This window comes from Hoplias malabaricus, chromosome 11 (assembly GCF_029633855.1).
Source record: "Hoplias malabaricus isolate fHopMal1 chromosome 11, fHopMal1.hap1, whole genome shotgun sequence".
Classification (NCBI taxonomy): Eukaryota; Metazoa; Chordata; class Actinopteri; order Characiformes; family Erythrinidae; genus Hoplias; species Hoplias malabaricus.
This window is the reverse complement of record NC_089810.1, coordinates 24,502,469-24,519,724: the sequence shown is the minus strand read 5'-3', so window position 1 is coordinate 24,519,724 and position 17,256 is coordinate 24,502,469. Positions and strand designations below refer to the sequence as shown.

Here is a 17,256-nt window from a genome sequence, read left to right as displayed (position 1 = left end):
AAGAGTCAGAGTGATTTAAGAGACAGCAAGAGAGAGAGAAAGAGAGAGGTATAAAGAGAACAGATGAGAGAGAGAAAGTGATATAAAACAAGGCAAATTTAACAAAAGGAAAAGAAAGAAAAGGAGGAAAAATAAAGTATAGAATGAGATAGCTACAGAGTAGAGGAATAATCACTTTAGCTTAGAGTCCATACGTTATATACATAGTCCAGTCATAATATTATGACCACATGTTTCTACACTCACTGTCCAATCTCTCAGTTCCGCTAACCATACGGGAACGCTGTGCATTTTGTTCAATTACAGATTGTAGTCCATATGTTGCTCTGAATTCTTTGTTAGCCTTTCATCCTGCTCTTCAATGTTCAGGACCCCCACAGAGCAGGTGTTATTTGGGTAGTGAATCATTCTCAATGCTGCAGTAACAGTCATGTGGTGCTGCTGTGTTACTGTGTGTTGTGCTGGAAACAGTGGTACAGACAAAGCAGTGCTGCTGGAATATTTAAGCCATTCAGTTTCACTTCTGGACTGAGAATAGTATTTAAAAATATCCAGCCAACAGCACTCTGTGCCCACTGATGAATGACTTAGGGGATGACCAACACAAACTGTGCAGCACCAGATGAGCTACACTCTCTGAATTTATACCTACAAGGCGGAACAAAGAGGTAAGTGTCTAACAGAGTAGACAGTGAGTAGCCCATGTGTCCTGCTGTGTCTGATCCACTCGTACCAGCGCAACATACACTAACACACCACCACCACGTCATTGTCACTGCAGAACTGAGAAAGAGCCATCTTCCAGGTTATACCTGCTCTTTGGTTGTCCTGTTGTGGTCCTAACCACTGAAAAACAGGGTGAAAGGACCATAATAATAATAATATAATATTAATGACTTGCATTTTCTGAAGTTGAAGTCAACATAAAATTGGCCATGTTAGCTACAAAATAAATATTATTCCTCACTAGAATGCACTTGAGTAACTCATGTACAGCAAAGGCACTACTACAGTTTTGGCAAATGTTAAGGAGTTAGCCAGCCACCAAATGAAGACAGAGTCCCAGAGCAAGACATCAGCAGTGTTTGTAATGTTTACAAAGTCTAATACATAAGAAAGAGACAGCTGTATTTTATCCAGCCCTCAGCGAGACTTCATTAGTGTCACACTGAGAAAAAAATCCATCATTCACCTGCTTGTGTTTTATAATTCATAAAACTGCAGCTGATGAAATTCATCACTCTTTACCTGAAAGAAAGATGGTGTGAATGATGTAAATGATTTCAAGAAAGCAGAACGAATAATGTGAAAGTGTTCTATCGTGATCATTTTATACATTTAGAAGTTTTTTTAATAGTAAAACTGACCAGGTCTCCTACTCTATGTAAACAGACTTAGTTATAGTTCATAAAAGTTTGAAAAACCCAGCAGCTCTTTAGAGTTGATGACACATGTTTCAATAGATCTGGTCTAAAATTACTTGGAAAAGAAAATCTGATTACATTAATCTACATTGGACTTAAAGCCTCAGGTGTTTTCTTTATTACTTGGCTATCCTGGCTCTTATTATACAGGTACAAACTTTTATAATAGAAATATAATATTCTATAAATAGAATATATTTTCATCCAATGGATTTAATTTAAAGATTTAAACAAAAATGTCTTTGTCTGAGAAGTACTCTCTGTGTACTTTTGCCTGCCCATGCATCACAGTTATACAAGAGAACTGGTATATTATAATTTCTAGAAATTTACTACACAACCCCCAAATAAATTTCAATGGCTACAATGGCTTTGTAAAGCCACTTGTTTTAAAAAATAAAAGATGTAAGATGTATTTTGAAAAAAAGCTGTAATATTTAGAGCATAACATTTTTGGGCTACCAGATTGCAAATTCCTACAATAAAAACACATGACCATTATTCCCTGTGGATCAGAAACAGTGTTCTCTATTGATACAGTGGGGTTTTCTGATAACAATCTATTTCAGTTTTAATATACAGTACAACTGTGCATTTCCTCTATATTATTGGCTTTTCTATCCTTAACGTTTATCGTTTACCGTAACGTTTTTTATCCTTAACCCAGTCCTTTTGGAGATTCAATACCACAGCCCTCTGTGAGAAGCAGGTTTCCCTACGTCACACACGCTCTACCATAAAATGCAATGTAGACGCGCAAGCGGGACAAGATGTCGTTGGTGATTCTCCAGTGATTTTACATAAAAAAATATTATGATAATCTCAAATCTCATATTTTTATTGTTTTACCAAGAGGTCCTAAAACGGCGTAGTTCTCAAGCGAGTGGTCAGTTTCCACCACTTACCGTTTACATGAGAATCACTGAGGGTATAGCAGTAAGAAATTAGTCCACTAACTGACATGGCAATCTGCCAACCACAATAATGTCCTTTACATACTTCAAGTTTTATCACACACACACAACACTGTCATCCTGAAAGGGTCCCAAAAGAGCTTTTGTCTTGTCCCATGTACTATATTATTTGTCCCGGAATGACGACACAGCATTAAGCTTGAGCCCTGGACTCTTTTAATTCAATTAAGAGAAAAGTAAATAACTACCAAAAAAGATTCTAACAAGCACGTGAAACATTAAGAAAATTAATGTTTTTCATTGTTGATCATTCATATTTACTGGGTTTTTAACATATACACTCGCTTTTAGTATCACACATATATGTTCATTGCTTTGTGTTTTCAGAGACATTGTCCTATTAAGAAGTTCTCATTTCTAAGAGGTATTTTTACGAAAGCAATGGCATATCATAATGGTCTGTTTGACAGTTTATCAATTTGTAAAGAAAATTCTCCTAATACCCACCCTTAGGAAAACTGGTAAATCTGTAGAGTACTATAGTGGGGTGTGGAGTGTGTCAGTGATAAATGGAGCTCTTTCTGGCTTTACTTCACTCTGAAGTTTCAGAGGACCCCGAGCTGTCACTGCAGCAGCACAGGCCACTCCAGGTCAGCTATAAGTCTCTCTCTCTCTCTCTCTCTCTCTCTCTCTCTCTCTCTCTCTCTCTCACACACACACACACACACACACACACGCAAACACAAACACACAGTGCACTGCACAAGACCAATGGGACATACATGGCCACTGAAGTATCGCAGCCCAATTAAGCCTTTAAAACCCCATTGCCATATCCTTAGGCACGGTACAGTTTCTCTTTCACAAACACACACGTACACACACACACACACACACAGAGAGAGAGAGAGAGAGAGAGAGAGACTCTCTCTCAAGCAACATGACACAGTCATCAAGCTACTCTGATGCTGCTAACAAGAAATGCCTTCTGAAGCATTAATGCCCTTTAGACAGTAATGTGTTAAGACACTAAAGACACTATAGAAATATCTGTACATTAAGACCTTATGTGTGAAATCTGTAAGGATTTATGAAAGCTTTATTGTATTATGCAATGCATTAAATCCTTATGGATGTAGTTCATTCGGTAGCAATTAAGAGAGTCACACAAACTTTTGCATAGCAACAGCAGACAAAAACCAAATGTCAGTAAGCTTATCATTAAGACTCACCCTCCTCCAGTCAGGCCTAATTTTCCTGGGTCCAAGATACTTCCACAACCCTAAACACACAAAACAAAGGCCATTTTGAATAGAAACTACCTGAAAATACATGGAAATATGTGAATTAAAATAGATATTCACCAAGCTAAAGATATTATTAAAGTCATGATATTCAGTAAAAAAAATTGGTGGGCACCTATTGCTTATCTTAAAAAAATGTCACATTATCACAACACTCTCAAACAGAAGATAGGTGGGGGTCAGATCAGGACAACTGCTCAGCACACACACAGACACACTGCACTGAGGAATGACCATGGGGACAACGTAGGAATTAGTTAATGTCACTGTGATTTACAAGGGGCTGGTGTCTGTAACTTAGGGCCATGCTATGTGTGAGTCTATAAGACATGGGGCTTAAAGCTAAAATCTGTCCTCTGTTACGAAATGCTTACTGGATCTGAATGAGAGACAAAAACAATATGTTACTGTTACGTTACTGTTTTCAATACAACCAATAATGTGCTTATAACCAAGATATTTATTTGATATTATTTTTTAATCAAATATGAAAAATGCTAGATTGCTCTTTAATAGGAATATAGGAAACCGATCCCATGTTTAAATTAGTTTCATTTAGAATAATAATTGGGATTAATAATAAGGGTTTGTTTGTTTTTTTTTTGTTTTTTTCATAAAAAAAAAATTGGTAGTATTGAGGCTTGTATTAACAACCACCTCCTCCAGAGGAAATCAAATATTTAAATCTTTTTAACGTGATCGTGTGGTGTGGTATTTGGAATACTGCAGTATCAAAGCGGAAATGCTCAGCAGTGGCACTGGAATTCAGACAGCCAGAGTTTCTTACTTAATAAGCCTAAGAAAACAATCTCATCAGTCTGATGGGTGGGGCTTTCAAGCTACAGGCTGGTGTTGTAGGGGTGGGTTGAGATAGAGGAGGGGACTGATTGATATTCACAGATCTCTAGAGTTAGGCATAGAGTACAACTAAACAACCTTTAAGGCTTTAGGGGATTTTTCTTACTAGATATAATTTCTACATATGTAATTCTGATTAACAGGGATGATTTTAGATGTTTAATCAATGACTGCATATTGTTTATCAATCACACTCACTCACTCTCTCTCTCTCTCTCATACACAAACACAGTGCCTTTTTATTTACTAAATAAACTCAGATTACTAGATTATTCCACTACAAAGGAATGCCTGAAATCAATACATGACCTATATGTGTTTATGGATATATTGGAGTAAGTCAACAGACAATGTCAAAACACAGGCATATTTACGACCTGATTTATGATCAAGAACCTGAACAATGCATGGAATGCCAGCAACATAATACAAAATATGCAACGGACAACTGTAATCTAATATAAACACAATAAATGCACACATGCATGGTACACACTGGTAGACAGACAGACACACACACATACACACAAAGACAAAACAACAGTGCTGAAAACCTGTGTGTCCAAAGCAGCGCTGTCTGCAAAAGGAGAAAAAAATTCAAGAGAGAAGAAGGAAAAAATCATTAGACACAACAAATTCAACTGGCATAGTGTGAATGCCAAAGGGCTTCATCTATAAATAGCCACAGATTACATATTGTTATAATGATTTGTGCCTGATGGGAAAGGGCCAAACAAACCCCGCCAGACACACTCCTTCAGTTTAATCACAAAACCCCCTGCCACACCCACACGTGCGAACACACACACAAATCCCCTCTGTCACTAAATCGGGGTGGAGTGTTTTTTTTTTTTAATGCAAAGGTCTGAAAATATATAAGATAATTCACTATGGACAGAATCAAATGAAAACCATAGGATGTGGTTAATAGATACAGAAAAGGGGGACTCAGAAAAACTGTACAAGATGAAGTGTTGCACTAAAAAAGGCCCTTCCAGTCACTATTCTGAAGTTTTTTGTAAACATATATATTAAACTTTTAAACTTTAACGTAGCCTCTATAAGATGCAACGAAGGGCAAGAAATGTATATGTATTTATCATTATATGATTCCGTATTAAAATCTTTGAAGACAATAAAACCATCAGCAATATAGAGATTAAAGAAATAAATTGACCTCTGCTCTGCAATAACCGTAATAGCAGACGTTTTAATTTGAACTGTGTTTGAGCCACAGAGACATAAAAGGTACATCTCCGCCACTAAGACTTTGAAAGCAAGAAGGTCAACAGATTACAAACACTAACAGAAAAAAGCCAAGGCTCATCACTCTCAAAGGAAAGGGAGCAGACAGGCAATGACAGGTATAAATTGACTTGGTCAATAGAGTAAAAACAGTGAAAACATGGTCAGGTTAAACATTGATTGGCTGCTTCCTGTTAACCAGCTTCTTTCTTCACCTTGCCAAGACTTTTAGACTGAGCGGAGCATAAAAGCCTGAATTAGACATCACTGATGTGTTCAGTGGTTCCTTCTTCTGAACCTGACTTCTGAGTAGCATTTTAAAACTTTTGAATACCAAAAAACCTCAGCACATATATTCAGACCCTTTCTGGCTCTAGCTTGTTCAGTGACCATTGTGGGAATTTGACCGATGGCGCCAGAGCTTCTGAAGCTCATTTAAGTCTCTCTTCTTCCTAATGTTAGGGGGCTGAAAGCAACGACTGCAAAGATTGTCCTTGAACTCAGTGGATCAATGACCTGTTGACCAGGGCACAAGTCTGGCCTCAGAGAAGTGCTGTTTAGAATCCAGTTAAATGGATCATGGAAAATGTTTACAGAAAATTGAAAGAAACAGACTCTCTATGAAGAAACACAAGCCATTAATTCATAACATTCATTTAAAAACCTAACACTTAGTGTCATCGTTGGCCGCTAACACTTAGCGGCACGGTGGCTTAGTGGGTAGCACGATCGCCTCGCTATTGTTAGCGGCCAACTATGACACTAAGTGTCAGGTTTTTAAATGAATGTTATGAATTAATGGCTTGTGTTTCTTCATAGAGAGTCTGTTTCTTTCAATTTTCTGTAAACATTTTCCATGATCCATTTAACTGGATCTTGGGTTCAAGTCCCATCTGGGTGGAGTTTCCATGTTCTCCCCGTGTCTGCTTGGGTTTCCTCCGGGGTCTCCGGTTTCCTCCCACAGTCCAAAAATATGGAGGGTAGGTGAATTGGCTTCTGTCTAATAACCGTCCTGCTGTGCATGTGAATGAATGTCTGTATGTGAATGTGTGTGTGCCCAGATATGGATTGGCACTCTGTCCTGGGTGAAATCCTAGTGCCCGATGTAGTCCTCCAGGTGGACAGTGGTTCCTGGTCGAGAGTACGCTGTGCGCGTTTGGCTACCGCTTCTTGCCAGTGTGTGTGGATTGAGCGTTCTGAGCAGTGTGGATTGTAAAGAGTCCTTGGGTATCTAGAAAGGTGCTATATAAGTGTAACGATAGAATAGAATAGAATATTGCTTTATGGTATTAGAATGTGCAGCACATTATTAGGTGTATTATTAAAACAACAACTAGGTAGTATTTTTACATTAATTATAAATTCAAATCAATGCAAATCATTCTGACCTGTAATAATGCAGAAACTGCATTACTGGAACTTTTCAACTGCATAGTACCTATTCTACTAGGCTTGGCACTACTCAATGCTTATGCTTTTCCACAGTAGACATCACATTTGTTTTTATCCAACCCACAACACCAGCACATAAAATTACAGCATGGTCTTTTGAAGAGGTTCAAATGCACCCTGGATTGGTGTCTGACTGAAGAATCAAACGAGCCAGATGAAACATCAAGGAATAAAAAATAAAAAAAAAACTACTGATCTGTAATAACACACAACATACAATTAGTAAACTACACCTTACATTACAACTGCCCTTGTTGTGGTTTCCAAAGCCTGTGGTTCTTGTTAGAGACAGTGTTCTGTGACATAACTGGCATTTTTTTTTTGGAGAGGAATAATGCAAAAACTACCAAGGACCAAGCAATTAAAGCAGAGTAGAGCTTTGTAGAGTTGAGTAGAGCAGGTACCATACAGTGGGGAAAAGTGCCATAAGTAACTTTTGGAGACAGGCAGGTAGACACCCTGCCCCTTGATTTCAGGACAATATTGTAAAAGGGAATTACTCTCTGCAACTGTAGGTGGAGAGCAGGATCAAAAATATCAAATCTTAGTTCTGCTTTAATTACATTTACAAATAATCTATAATCTCAACAGTCTCAACAGCTGAAAATTCATTCATTCATTCATTCATTCATTATCAGTAACCGCTTATCCAGTTCAGGGTCATGAACTGGAATCCAGACCTGGAATCATTGGGTGGAAGGCAGGAATACACCCTGGAGGGGGCACCAGTCCTTCACAGGGCAACACACATACACACACACATTCACTCACACACTCACACCTACTGACACTTTTGAGTCGCCAATCCACCTACCAAAGTGTGTTTTTGGACTGTGGGAGGAAACCGGAGCACCCACGCGGACACGGGGAGAACAAACCAACTCCTCACAGCAGCTGAAAATTATACTTTATCAAATAACAATCACAAAATTATAATTCATTCATTGTCTAAAACCGCTTATCCAGTTCAGGGTCGCAGTGGGTCTTGAGCCTAACCGGAATCATTGGGCGCAAGGCAGAAATACACCCTGCCAGTCCTTCACAGGGCAAAACACAAACACATTCACACCTATGGACACTTTTTGGAGTCACCAATCCACCTACCAATGTGTGTTTTTGGACTGTGTGGAGGAAATGAGAGCACCCGGACGAAACCCACACGGACATGTGGAGAACACATCAAACTCCTCACAGACAGTCACCTGGAGCAGGAATTAAACCCACAACCTCCAGTTCCCTGGAGCTGTGTGACTGTGACACTACCTGCTGCACCACCATGCCACCCACAAAAATGTAAATGTGGCTGAAAGTGTACAATCTGCCCTTACCAAACAACTCCATATCTTGACGATAACATTAAATGCTAGTACTATATGCTAATACACGTACTATATGTTTCATTTTATGCCAGCTGTTTCTACTCATGAATGATGATTCTACTGCAAATATCTACTGCAGAATTATATTTCATTCTTTTGTAGTTTCTACAAGATGTCAATGAGGTCACAAGATGTGACCCTGTTAATCTCTCCTGAAGCAACACTCAAGCCTCCAGGAGACTTTCGCCATAGTTGACTAATGCCACTTTGGACGCAATCACAAGTGATCTAATTCTCTGAGAGGCAAAACCACCCAAGCCTGCTCCGAGAATTTTTAATTTGTCAGAGTCACTGACTTGTCTGGTAAGATCAATGTTTCCCAAAGCCAGTGTTCATAAAACGTAACTGACAGATGAAACCACAAAACTAGAACATCACCATTGGGCCATGTGTTCACTGCGTCTGATGAAAGGTGAGCGATTTAAACAGATTATATTACATTGACAGTGGAATCCCAATCTAAAAGCAATTCACTACGGTTCTGCTTCGGCAGCCAATGAGCCGAAACTCCCTGCAGTTAATCGGCTATAAAGGAGCTAGTGATCAAGTTAATGTACTTCATGGGAATCAGTATTTATGTTCTGGGGCTTGTGCTAGAGCCGCAGTTCCACAAGCATCCATCTGAAAGCACAATGGGTGTTCACATACATATCGGATGTATTTGCTTGACAGCAAGAAGACTGCATGGGAAATGATAACTAGTTTGCAAACAGATTTGGCAGCTTACATGTGGTCACTGTAGGAAAAAAAAATAAAATAAAATAAATATATATAAACCAAGATAGAATAAGTGGAGTAGACCAGGAATGGCTGGCCACTGGGTTGTTTCTCCAGAAACACAGAAGTGTCTCAGTACAAGACTGAAATAAATATTCAAGGCAAGGCTGACCTGGTTAACCAATGCCCTTGGGAGCATGAATTATCATCTGAATATGGAATCAGCTGGGATGAAGTGAAGATTGGTTTGGCAGGAAGAACAAATCAAAAAGTGAAACTCATATTATATAGATATATTGTAGGCTAAACAATCATGAGGAAGACTGCTGACAGTCCCAGGTCATGTAAAGCCCTGGTCTGGAGATGGCATCAGAAAATGAGCCACATATGTTCGACTCTGGGCCAGAGCCCACTGAACTTAAAAGGGTTACATTTCAGCTCAGTGAAGCACTTAAAGCACTAACACTTTTTCATTAAGTAACCTTTCTTGTAGAATTGTGCTTAAAATAAAGCACATTATGTTGACCAGATTGTTAGTTAATCATTTACAAGTCAATATTGCCTATATGGACATTCATTCATTATCTGTAACTGCTTATACAGTACAGGGTCGTGGTGGGTCCAGTGGAAGATGAACGGGGTGCCAGTTCTTCACAGACACACACACACACACACACACACACACACACACATTTTGACACATTTTGAGTTGCCAATCCACCTACCAACATGTGTTTTTGAACCGTGGGAGGAAACACACCAAACTCCTCACAGACAGTCACATTGAGCAGGACTTGAACCCACAATCTCCAGGTCCCTGGAGCTGTGTGACTGTGACACTACCTGCTGCACCATCATGCCACCTCAGCATGGACAGCAATTTTTTTGGAGGACCTGGAGGTTGTGGGTTTGATTCCCGCTCCAGGTGACTGTCTGTCAGGAGTTGGTGTGTTCTCCCCGTGTCCGCGTGTGTTTCCTTCCCGTGTCCGTGTATGTGTTGCCCTGTGAAGGACTGGCGCCCATGGTGTATTTCTTGCTCCCAATGATTCCAAGTAGGCTCTGGACCCACCGCAACCCTGGACTGGATGAGCGGTTACAGATAGTGAATGAATGAATGAATGAAAAAAAAGCAGGGATATATGACAGTTGTTGCCACAAATGGATCCAGTAACTTTGGACAGGGTTTGGATATGCCAGTGAAGATGTCAGTGCTGTCCAAACGGCAGGGATTAGCACTAATCATATTCTAATTTGAACCGGAACCATTTCAGCTTCAGACGATATACAAGGGCTCAATAAAATAATTAACAGGCTGTCAACACAAAACCAGTCACCAAGGTGCCTGCTCCATTTGTGCCTTATCTGTTTGTAAAGGAAATTTCAAATATAATGAAGATCCAGATCCTGTATTGTTTCAGACCTATTGGTGCCTTCTGTTCAATTTTGTTCATATTTCAAAATTAAGTAAGCATGTTTTCTGTGGAAAGGGTTTGCTAAATGACTAGCTGTCAATGCTGATGCAAAACCAATTTCAGAAGCATTGTAATCAACAGGCTTAATGTAAACAGCTACCCTATCATTTAACATGATTGATCAAAACAAATCTGTGTGTAATTTCTTTAATAAACAAGTTTCTACTAAATCATGAATTGGATTAATAAATGCCAAGCCCTCTGTGTTCTTTTGGAATTCAGTCCACACTCAAAACCATTAAAATCATCCAAGTAATACAGCAGACACTATTCGGAGCTTGAATGAACACTGAATTACCTTGTTCCTCTAATTCAATCCTGGAGGGCTGTGGGACAGCACAGTTTAATCACCATACAGGCATTAGCGTTAAATTAACTTCTACACAGCAGAATCTTCCCCCAAAGAGTTAAACCTTATTAAGTTTAACAGTATACGAGTCAAGTGAACACCGGAGAGTTTTTTGGGAAGCTTTGCCTCTTACAATTTCCTGTAAATCAACAACATATCTGCCTCTGAAGTGGTAAAATTGTATACAAGCTACCTGAAGACTGCATGCTAAAGAAAAATTAAAGAACAACTCTCCTATCACTGTAAGCTCTCCTAGACCACAACAATATCAGACAAAAAGACTGTGGTTATTTTTTTTAAGTCTCCTGCTACTCAGATTCCTGGGTTCCTAAGAACCCCGGAATCTCGCATGTCCATTCTTCATTTTTACTGCAGATCTCAGTAAATTCTCACAGTCAAGTCTCACAATAAAATCTCACAGTCAACTGCGGCTGACATTAAGACAAGACGTCAACAATTTGTTACACTAATGATGGAAGGCCTGGCTCACAGTCTCCGCTCTAAGAGACCTCTGAATGTTGAATGAAAAGAGATGAGAGTGCTCCATAGGTGGGTAATACTGAGTAATTGTTTTGCTTTTACAGATTACTTAAGGTGGAACTGACTCCAAATTTGGAAGCCCGCTTTTCGCATGAAAGAAAACACATAGCAAAAGTGCTACAAAACTAAACAGCTTGAGTTACCAAACAGTGAAAAAAACCTACAAACAAGTTAAACTTCAGCCACAAATTAGTCAATTTCTTACTCAAACATACCTTAAATGGTGCAGAGCTTCTGAATGAACAGAAACAGTGCGGGAGTATGTTTTGCAGCGAGAACAGCAGTTCTCTAGAATCATCAAAATTGCCTTTAAATCTCCTGAGCTATCAACAAGCCAATTAATTTATTTATTTTTAAGTGATCAAGTCCTGCCTATTCCTCCCACAGTCCAAAAACACACGTTGCAGGTGGATTGGCGACTCGAAAGTGTCCGTAGGTGTGAATGTGTGTGTGTCTGTGTTGCCCTGTGAAGGACTGGCGTCCCCTCCAGGGTGTATTCCCGCCTTGCGCCCAATGATTCCAGGTAGGCTCTGGACCCCCCGCGACCCTAAATTGGATAAGCGGTTACAGATAATGGATGGATGGAAGTCCTGCCTAACTCAAATCAGATAAGAGTAAATTTATGGGAAAATCTGGAAGCTCTGCCATGTTATGGCCCTCCAGGACAAGATTTGTGAACACAAAGCCGTATTCCATCATTCATCCTACAGAGTGGACAGCGTGCAGATCGAGTTTACTGTGCATTCTAAATGTGCTTCTCACATCTAGGTCAAGAGATGGCCTAGCGCGAGTAATACGGGGCGGAAATTCCCCTGGTCCCTTTCTCGACTGTAATAAACTCCATGCCTGTGGAGTGCTCTTCCATCCTCTCTCCACCGACGCATTTCCTGTAACACATTTTTTTGTCTGCTCAATCAATAGCACTAGCAAATCAGCAGCACTTTTATCTGGTAATGACCTAGCAGACTGCCCACTAAATGGTTTATGGGTGTCAATCTCTAAATCAGCATCATTTTAATACTGCAATTTGTTGTGGTGTTGCAGTGTTAACATGAGGGTGCATGTTCCTATTTTATTAATGATACATGTGAAACTGTTCATCATGCTACATCTGCTACTCTGGCATTCACTGACTGACTCCTCAACAGCCCATTCAAAAGCCTTCATTTTAAGTCAACATAAAACATCTGAACTGCTTAGCCCTTTCCCACCTTCAAAGCTTCAAAATAATCTAGGGTCTTTTAGCTTTGAAAAACAGTCAGTCACAGGTTACCATAAAATTACAGTAACTGCGTGCATGAACAAGTCTGACAAGTTTAAAACCAGCTAAACACAAATTTAGAAATCCCATACCTCCAGCAAGAATCTGCTGCTCCAGCTCAGCCATTTGCTTCCTGTAGGCCCTCAGAGCAGCTTCCTTAAATGTAGGTCGTATCCTCTTCTTTGGTGCTGGTTCAATCGCTTCTGCAGGGGCTTCCGTGACATTTTTGTTTTCATCTTCCTGGGTCACTGATTCTTTGACCTCTTCTGTTGTATGCGTTTGAGCTGTGTCTTCCCCCTCTACCTCCTCTGTTGCCTGTCCTTCCTCTTGTTGATCAGCCTCATCTGCTGGTTCCTCAGTCTCTTCAATGTACTCAATCATGGCCTCATACTCTGCCGTATCCTCCGTCATTTGGTGGTCATCATAGTCTTCGCTGTACTCTTCATCGTATTGTTCATCTAGGCTGCAGTCATATTCCAAGACTGGGTTCCCTTCATGTGAAATGTCATACTCCTGCGAGACCTCGTTCTCTTCTTCTTGGTACTGTTCCTCTGCCTCATTGGCGTTTGTTCTGTTCTCAAGGTTGGCCAGCACCTGCTCCATCACCTCAACATAATGTGTCTCACTGTCAACAGGTTGCTCTGTGGCTTGCCCTTCCTCATCTGCCTTGTAATAGAAGGGTTCTGTGTAAACGTCAGAGTCGATAGTGGTACTGGAATCATTGGCTGTGGACTGGGACATGGTCCTGAACCGACCCATAAAAGAAGAGCTGCTTGGCTCTTCAGCAGGGGCACTAGAGCTTTGGGAGCTCTTATTCCAGACAACTTCTAAAGCAGATTTGGCTCTCTGTAATGTGGACCCAAAACCTCCAAAACTGAAGGTTTTCTCAGACAAGTCTATGCTCAACCTGCTACTCCAGGATTTGGGAACTTCTTCCACCTTCTCTGTCCTGATCTCACTCTGGCTACGGTACATGGAGGAAGACTTCTGATTTTGCTGTATATGGCTTCCCTTGACCTCTGACCTTTGCAGTGTCTGCGGAGCTGACTCTGGCTTGGTTTGGGCCTTAGTCTTGGTCTTCGGTTTCTTTTCAGCTTTTTCTGCCTTTTTAGGTTCTTGCACATGTGCTGGCACAGACATAGGCTCTATCACAGCTTCAATCACAGGCTCTGGCTCAGGTTCTGGTTCAGGTACTGGCTCAGGTTCTGGTTCTGGCTCTATCTCAGGTTCTAACTCAGGTTCAAGGATAGGTTCTGGCTCCATGTCGACCTCTTGGGTTGTCTCAGGTGTACTGTCAAATGTCAAAAAGGTCTCGCCTTCAAACTGCAGATCAACCTCAAGGCATTTTGTTATCTTCTCAGGGAAACCAGGATTAGCAGCAGGATCAAACGGACTACTGATTTCTGAAACTATGTTTTGTTCAGTTGAAGCATCTAAGCCAGAGTCAGCACCTTGTTCAAGGTGATGCCAGTCCTTCCAAGGCGAGAGGTCACCTTGCAGAGAGAGCTGAGAGCCACTGTAGTGGCTTCTGTCCCCTGATATACACACCAAACCATTACTGACACCACTATCAATGGTCTCTGTGGTCTCAACTTCATTGTGTTCCACATATGGTGGGTTTTCCTGACTAAGAGTTTGGCTGGGTGGACTTGCATACCAGGAAGATGCCATGTCTTCCTGTTTCCGTTGCCAGAGCTCCTGATCTGAGGAAGAGAGTAGGGAGCATCCATTTGCTCTGCTAAAGTACTGGCTCTCAGAGAAATCTTCAGAGTAAGACTGACACAGCTTGGAGCAATCCGATTCTGAACGACTGAGTTTGGGTGTAGAGTAGTCACTCTGGGAGAGCCAGCCTGGAGTTATGTCAGAATAGTAAGACTTATGTTGTTTGTCATCGTAAACAGTATCATCTGCATAATGTACAGAGTATGCAGCGTCATCTGCAGACCGCCTGTGATCGTGGGACTTTTTTTTGTCTGATTTCATTTTCTGAGGTGGTTTGGACACAATTGCATATTTGTTTTTGTTTAACTCATCTAGCTCTTTATCACTGTCCATCGAGTCCCAGTCATCACTCTCTGCCTTGTCTTTGGCCAACACTTTAATGTCCATGCTTTCATAAGTTTGGGATGAGCTCATCCCTTTTTCCTTCTTTTCCTTTGAGTCATGTGCAAGACTGTCAGTTGAGATTGAAATTCCAGTGCCTTTGAGCTTATAACATTTTTTCAAAACTAAGTCCCTGTCTTGAGGAGTTGCAAAAATAACAATGATTGGGCGAGGTTTAGCATTTGAACATTCTCTTTGTTGCCCCAGCCGATGGGCGAGTTCAATTTTAAGTGTCTTGTGTGCTTCAATGAAACCCATTTTCTCTTTCAAGATTTGGTAAATGAGTTCCTCAGTTCTTTCAAACTTCTCCTCAGGCACATTTAAGAATCTCAATGTAGCTTTGTTGGTCTGGTGACTAATCTGTCGGATATAGTCATGAATGTCTCGTGTCTCTCTTCTGGACTGCACAAAACCAGAACGAAGCTGTTCAATTTCACTCTGCACAACCTCCACACTGCTGGAGATCTCGTCGATGGAGCTTTTGAGGGCATTGACATGCCCCCTCAACTCTGAGAGCTCAGACTCAATTTGGCTGATTCCCTGAAGCTCTTTGAAAATCATCTCCATCACATCCTGTGTTTGACTTATGCAACCTGTAGAGCTGGATCCGGGCTCCAAGGTAGATGTTTTTTGCTGCCTTCCAGCTCGATCCAGAGATTTGCTCCGAATGCCAAGAGTTTTTCTCCAGTTGCTGGCCTCTGAATCTGAGGAGACACATTCTTGGCTCTTCTTCCATTTTCTCAGCTTTTTCAGAGCTCCTAGTCGGAGGGTGTGGAGACTGGTGCGCTCTCCTCGCTCACCCTCTGAGCTGCCATCAGAGGGCGCCAAACTAATCATGCTCTTCCTGTTCCTTCTCACTGGCATTGTGTAAGCTTTTTGTTCATCGAATCTATGGATGAGTTTGGCCTCGTTTAGAGAGTCAGAGTAACTACTATCAATGGACAATACTTCGTGAAATTCATTATTCAGTGGAAGAGCATTCCTTGGGAGTCCATTAGCAATTGCCACACGGTAACTGAACGTGGGAGAAAGAGAAGAGCAGTCGTTTCTACTGTCGTCTTCTTCAAGAGATATATTGCGTGCTGAGGAGCATTTAGATATCTTTTTGACTGTGCTTTTCAGCGTGGTGGAAAAGGTTGGATTCCGAGCATGCAATTCAGGGGACAATTTAGGCTCTTTTTTAGTGTCGTTACTTTCTTTCTTCTTTGTGGTATTTGCCAGTTTCTTTGTAAACATTCCTTTGCAAATCTTTAAAATATAAGACGATAGCTTCTTGAGATGGGCAGAAACCATGGAGGGCAATATTTCAGCTTGTTTGCACTCCAAACGCAACTAAGCAAAAATGGGTTTTATATCCAGCAGTAATCAGCAAAAAAGCAGACAAAACAACTTATGAGTTTTGAAAGCCAACCCTGAGGGATGAAGAAAGATGTCTAGAGTAAAACATGCCCTTAGAAGCAGTTGTGTCAAGCCAAAACGTTTTACATCCTTCACATGGGAAATATCCGAGTGTTAACTGCATTAAGGGTATCCTTGTCTGTAAGAAAAGAAAGAAGAAGTGTGTTAGTCAGTGGTCAAACAAAGACACTATGTCTAATGTATATTAAAGCATTTACAATATCTTACCTACATATTTTAATTTTCTAAAAATTTTAATTTCTATATATTTCACTTTAATTTATATATATATGGTAAGTTCTCATGTTCACATGAACATTTAGCAATTACATATTAGATCCTGCAGCTATGTCATGATTTAAAGAACATTTTCTACCCCTTTTCCAAGTGAACATTTTGACATGCTTTGGTCAAAATACCACAAGGACCAAACACCACAGGAGAATTCTCCCCCTGTCTAAACAGCCTTGTTCTGAACAACAGTTTCAGGACCTGTTCCTTTAAATAAAAAGAGGCCCAGCTCAGTTCAGCATGAGAGGTGGACTTAGGAGAGGGAGAAGCAGCTCTGGGTTTTTGCCATTTTTGCTCTTTGTTTGCTATATTTAATCAGTACACATAGTTCTCCATAACCATTGTGCATGTTTTGCTTCATTTAACCTTGTCTTTGCATTTTCATATTAACATGGGTCCAGCGCTGTGATTGGAGAGACTTAGAGTAGGAGGCAGGACAGTTCTAAAGACTCTACACTTCACCTCAAAAGCACTACAAATCAGAAATGCACATTTAAATAAATAAATAAATAAATAAATAAATAAATAAATAAATATAAAAATAGGTTG

General features: G+C 40.4%; 1 protein-coding gene across 4 annotated transcripts in view; it reads right to left on the bottom strand.

Annotated features, from left to right (window-relative positions):
• LOC136709365 (protein unc-13 homolog C-like) overlaps positions 1 to 17,256 on the bottom strand; it is a 245,897-nt gene that overhangs the window by 220,085 nt on the left and 8,556 nt on the right. For 3 of the 4 annotated variants that reach the window (XM_066684518.1, XM_066684520.1, XM_066684519.1), the window contains exons 2-4: positions 13,008 to 16,555; positions 5,055 to 5,077; positions 3,571 to 3,620 (exon numbers count right to left, since the gene is read on the bottom strand). In XM_066684518.1, the coding sequence (XP_066540615.1) occupies positions 3,571 to 3,620; positions 5,055 to 5,077; positions 13,008 to 16,311 (3,377 nt within the window). In that variant the 5' untranslated portion in view covers positions 16,312 to 16,555. Of the gene's footprint in view, positions 1 to 3,570; positions 3,621 to 5,054; positions 5,078 to 13,007; positions 16,556 to 17,256 lie in introns of those variants that run through there. The other variant, XM_066684521.1, reaches the window with a different exon arrangement.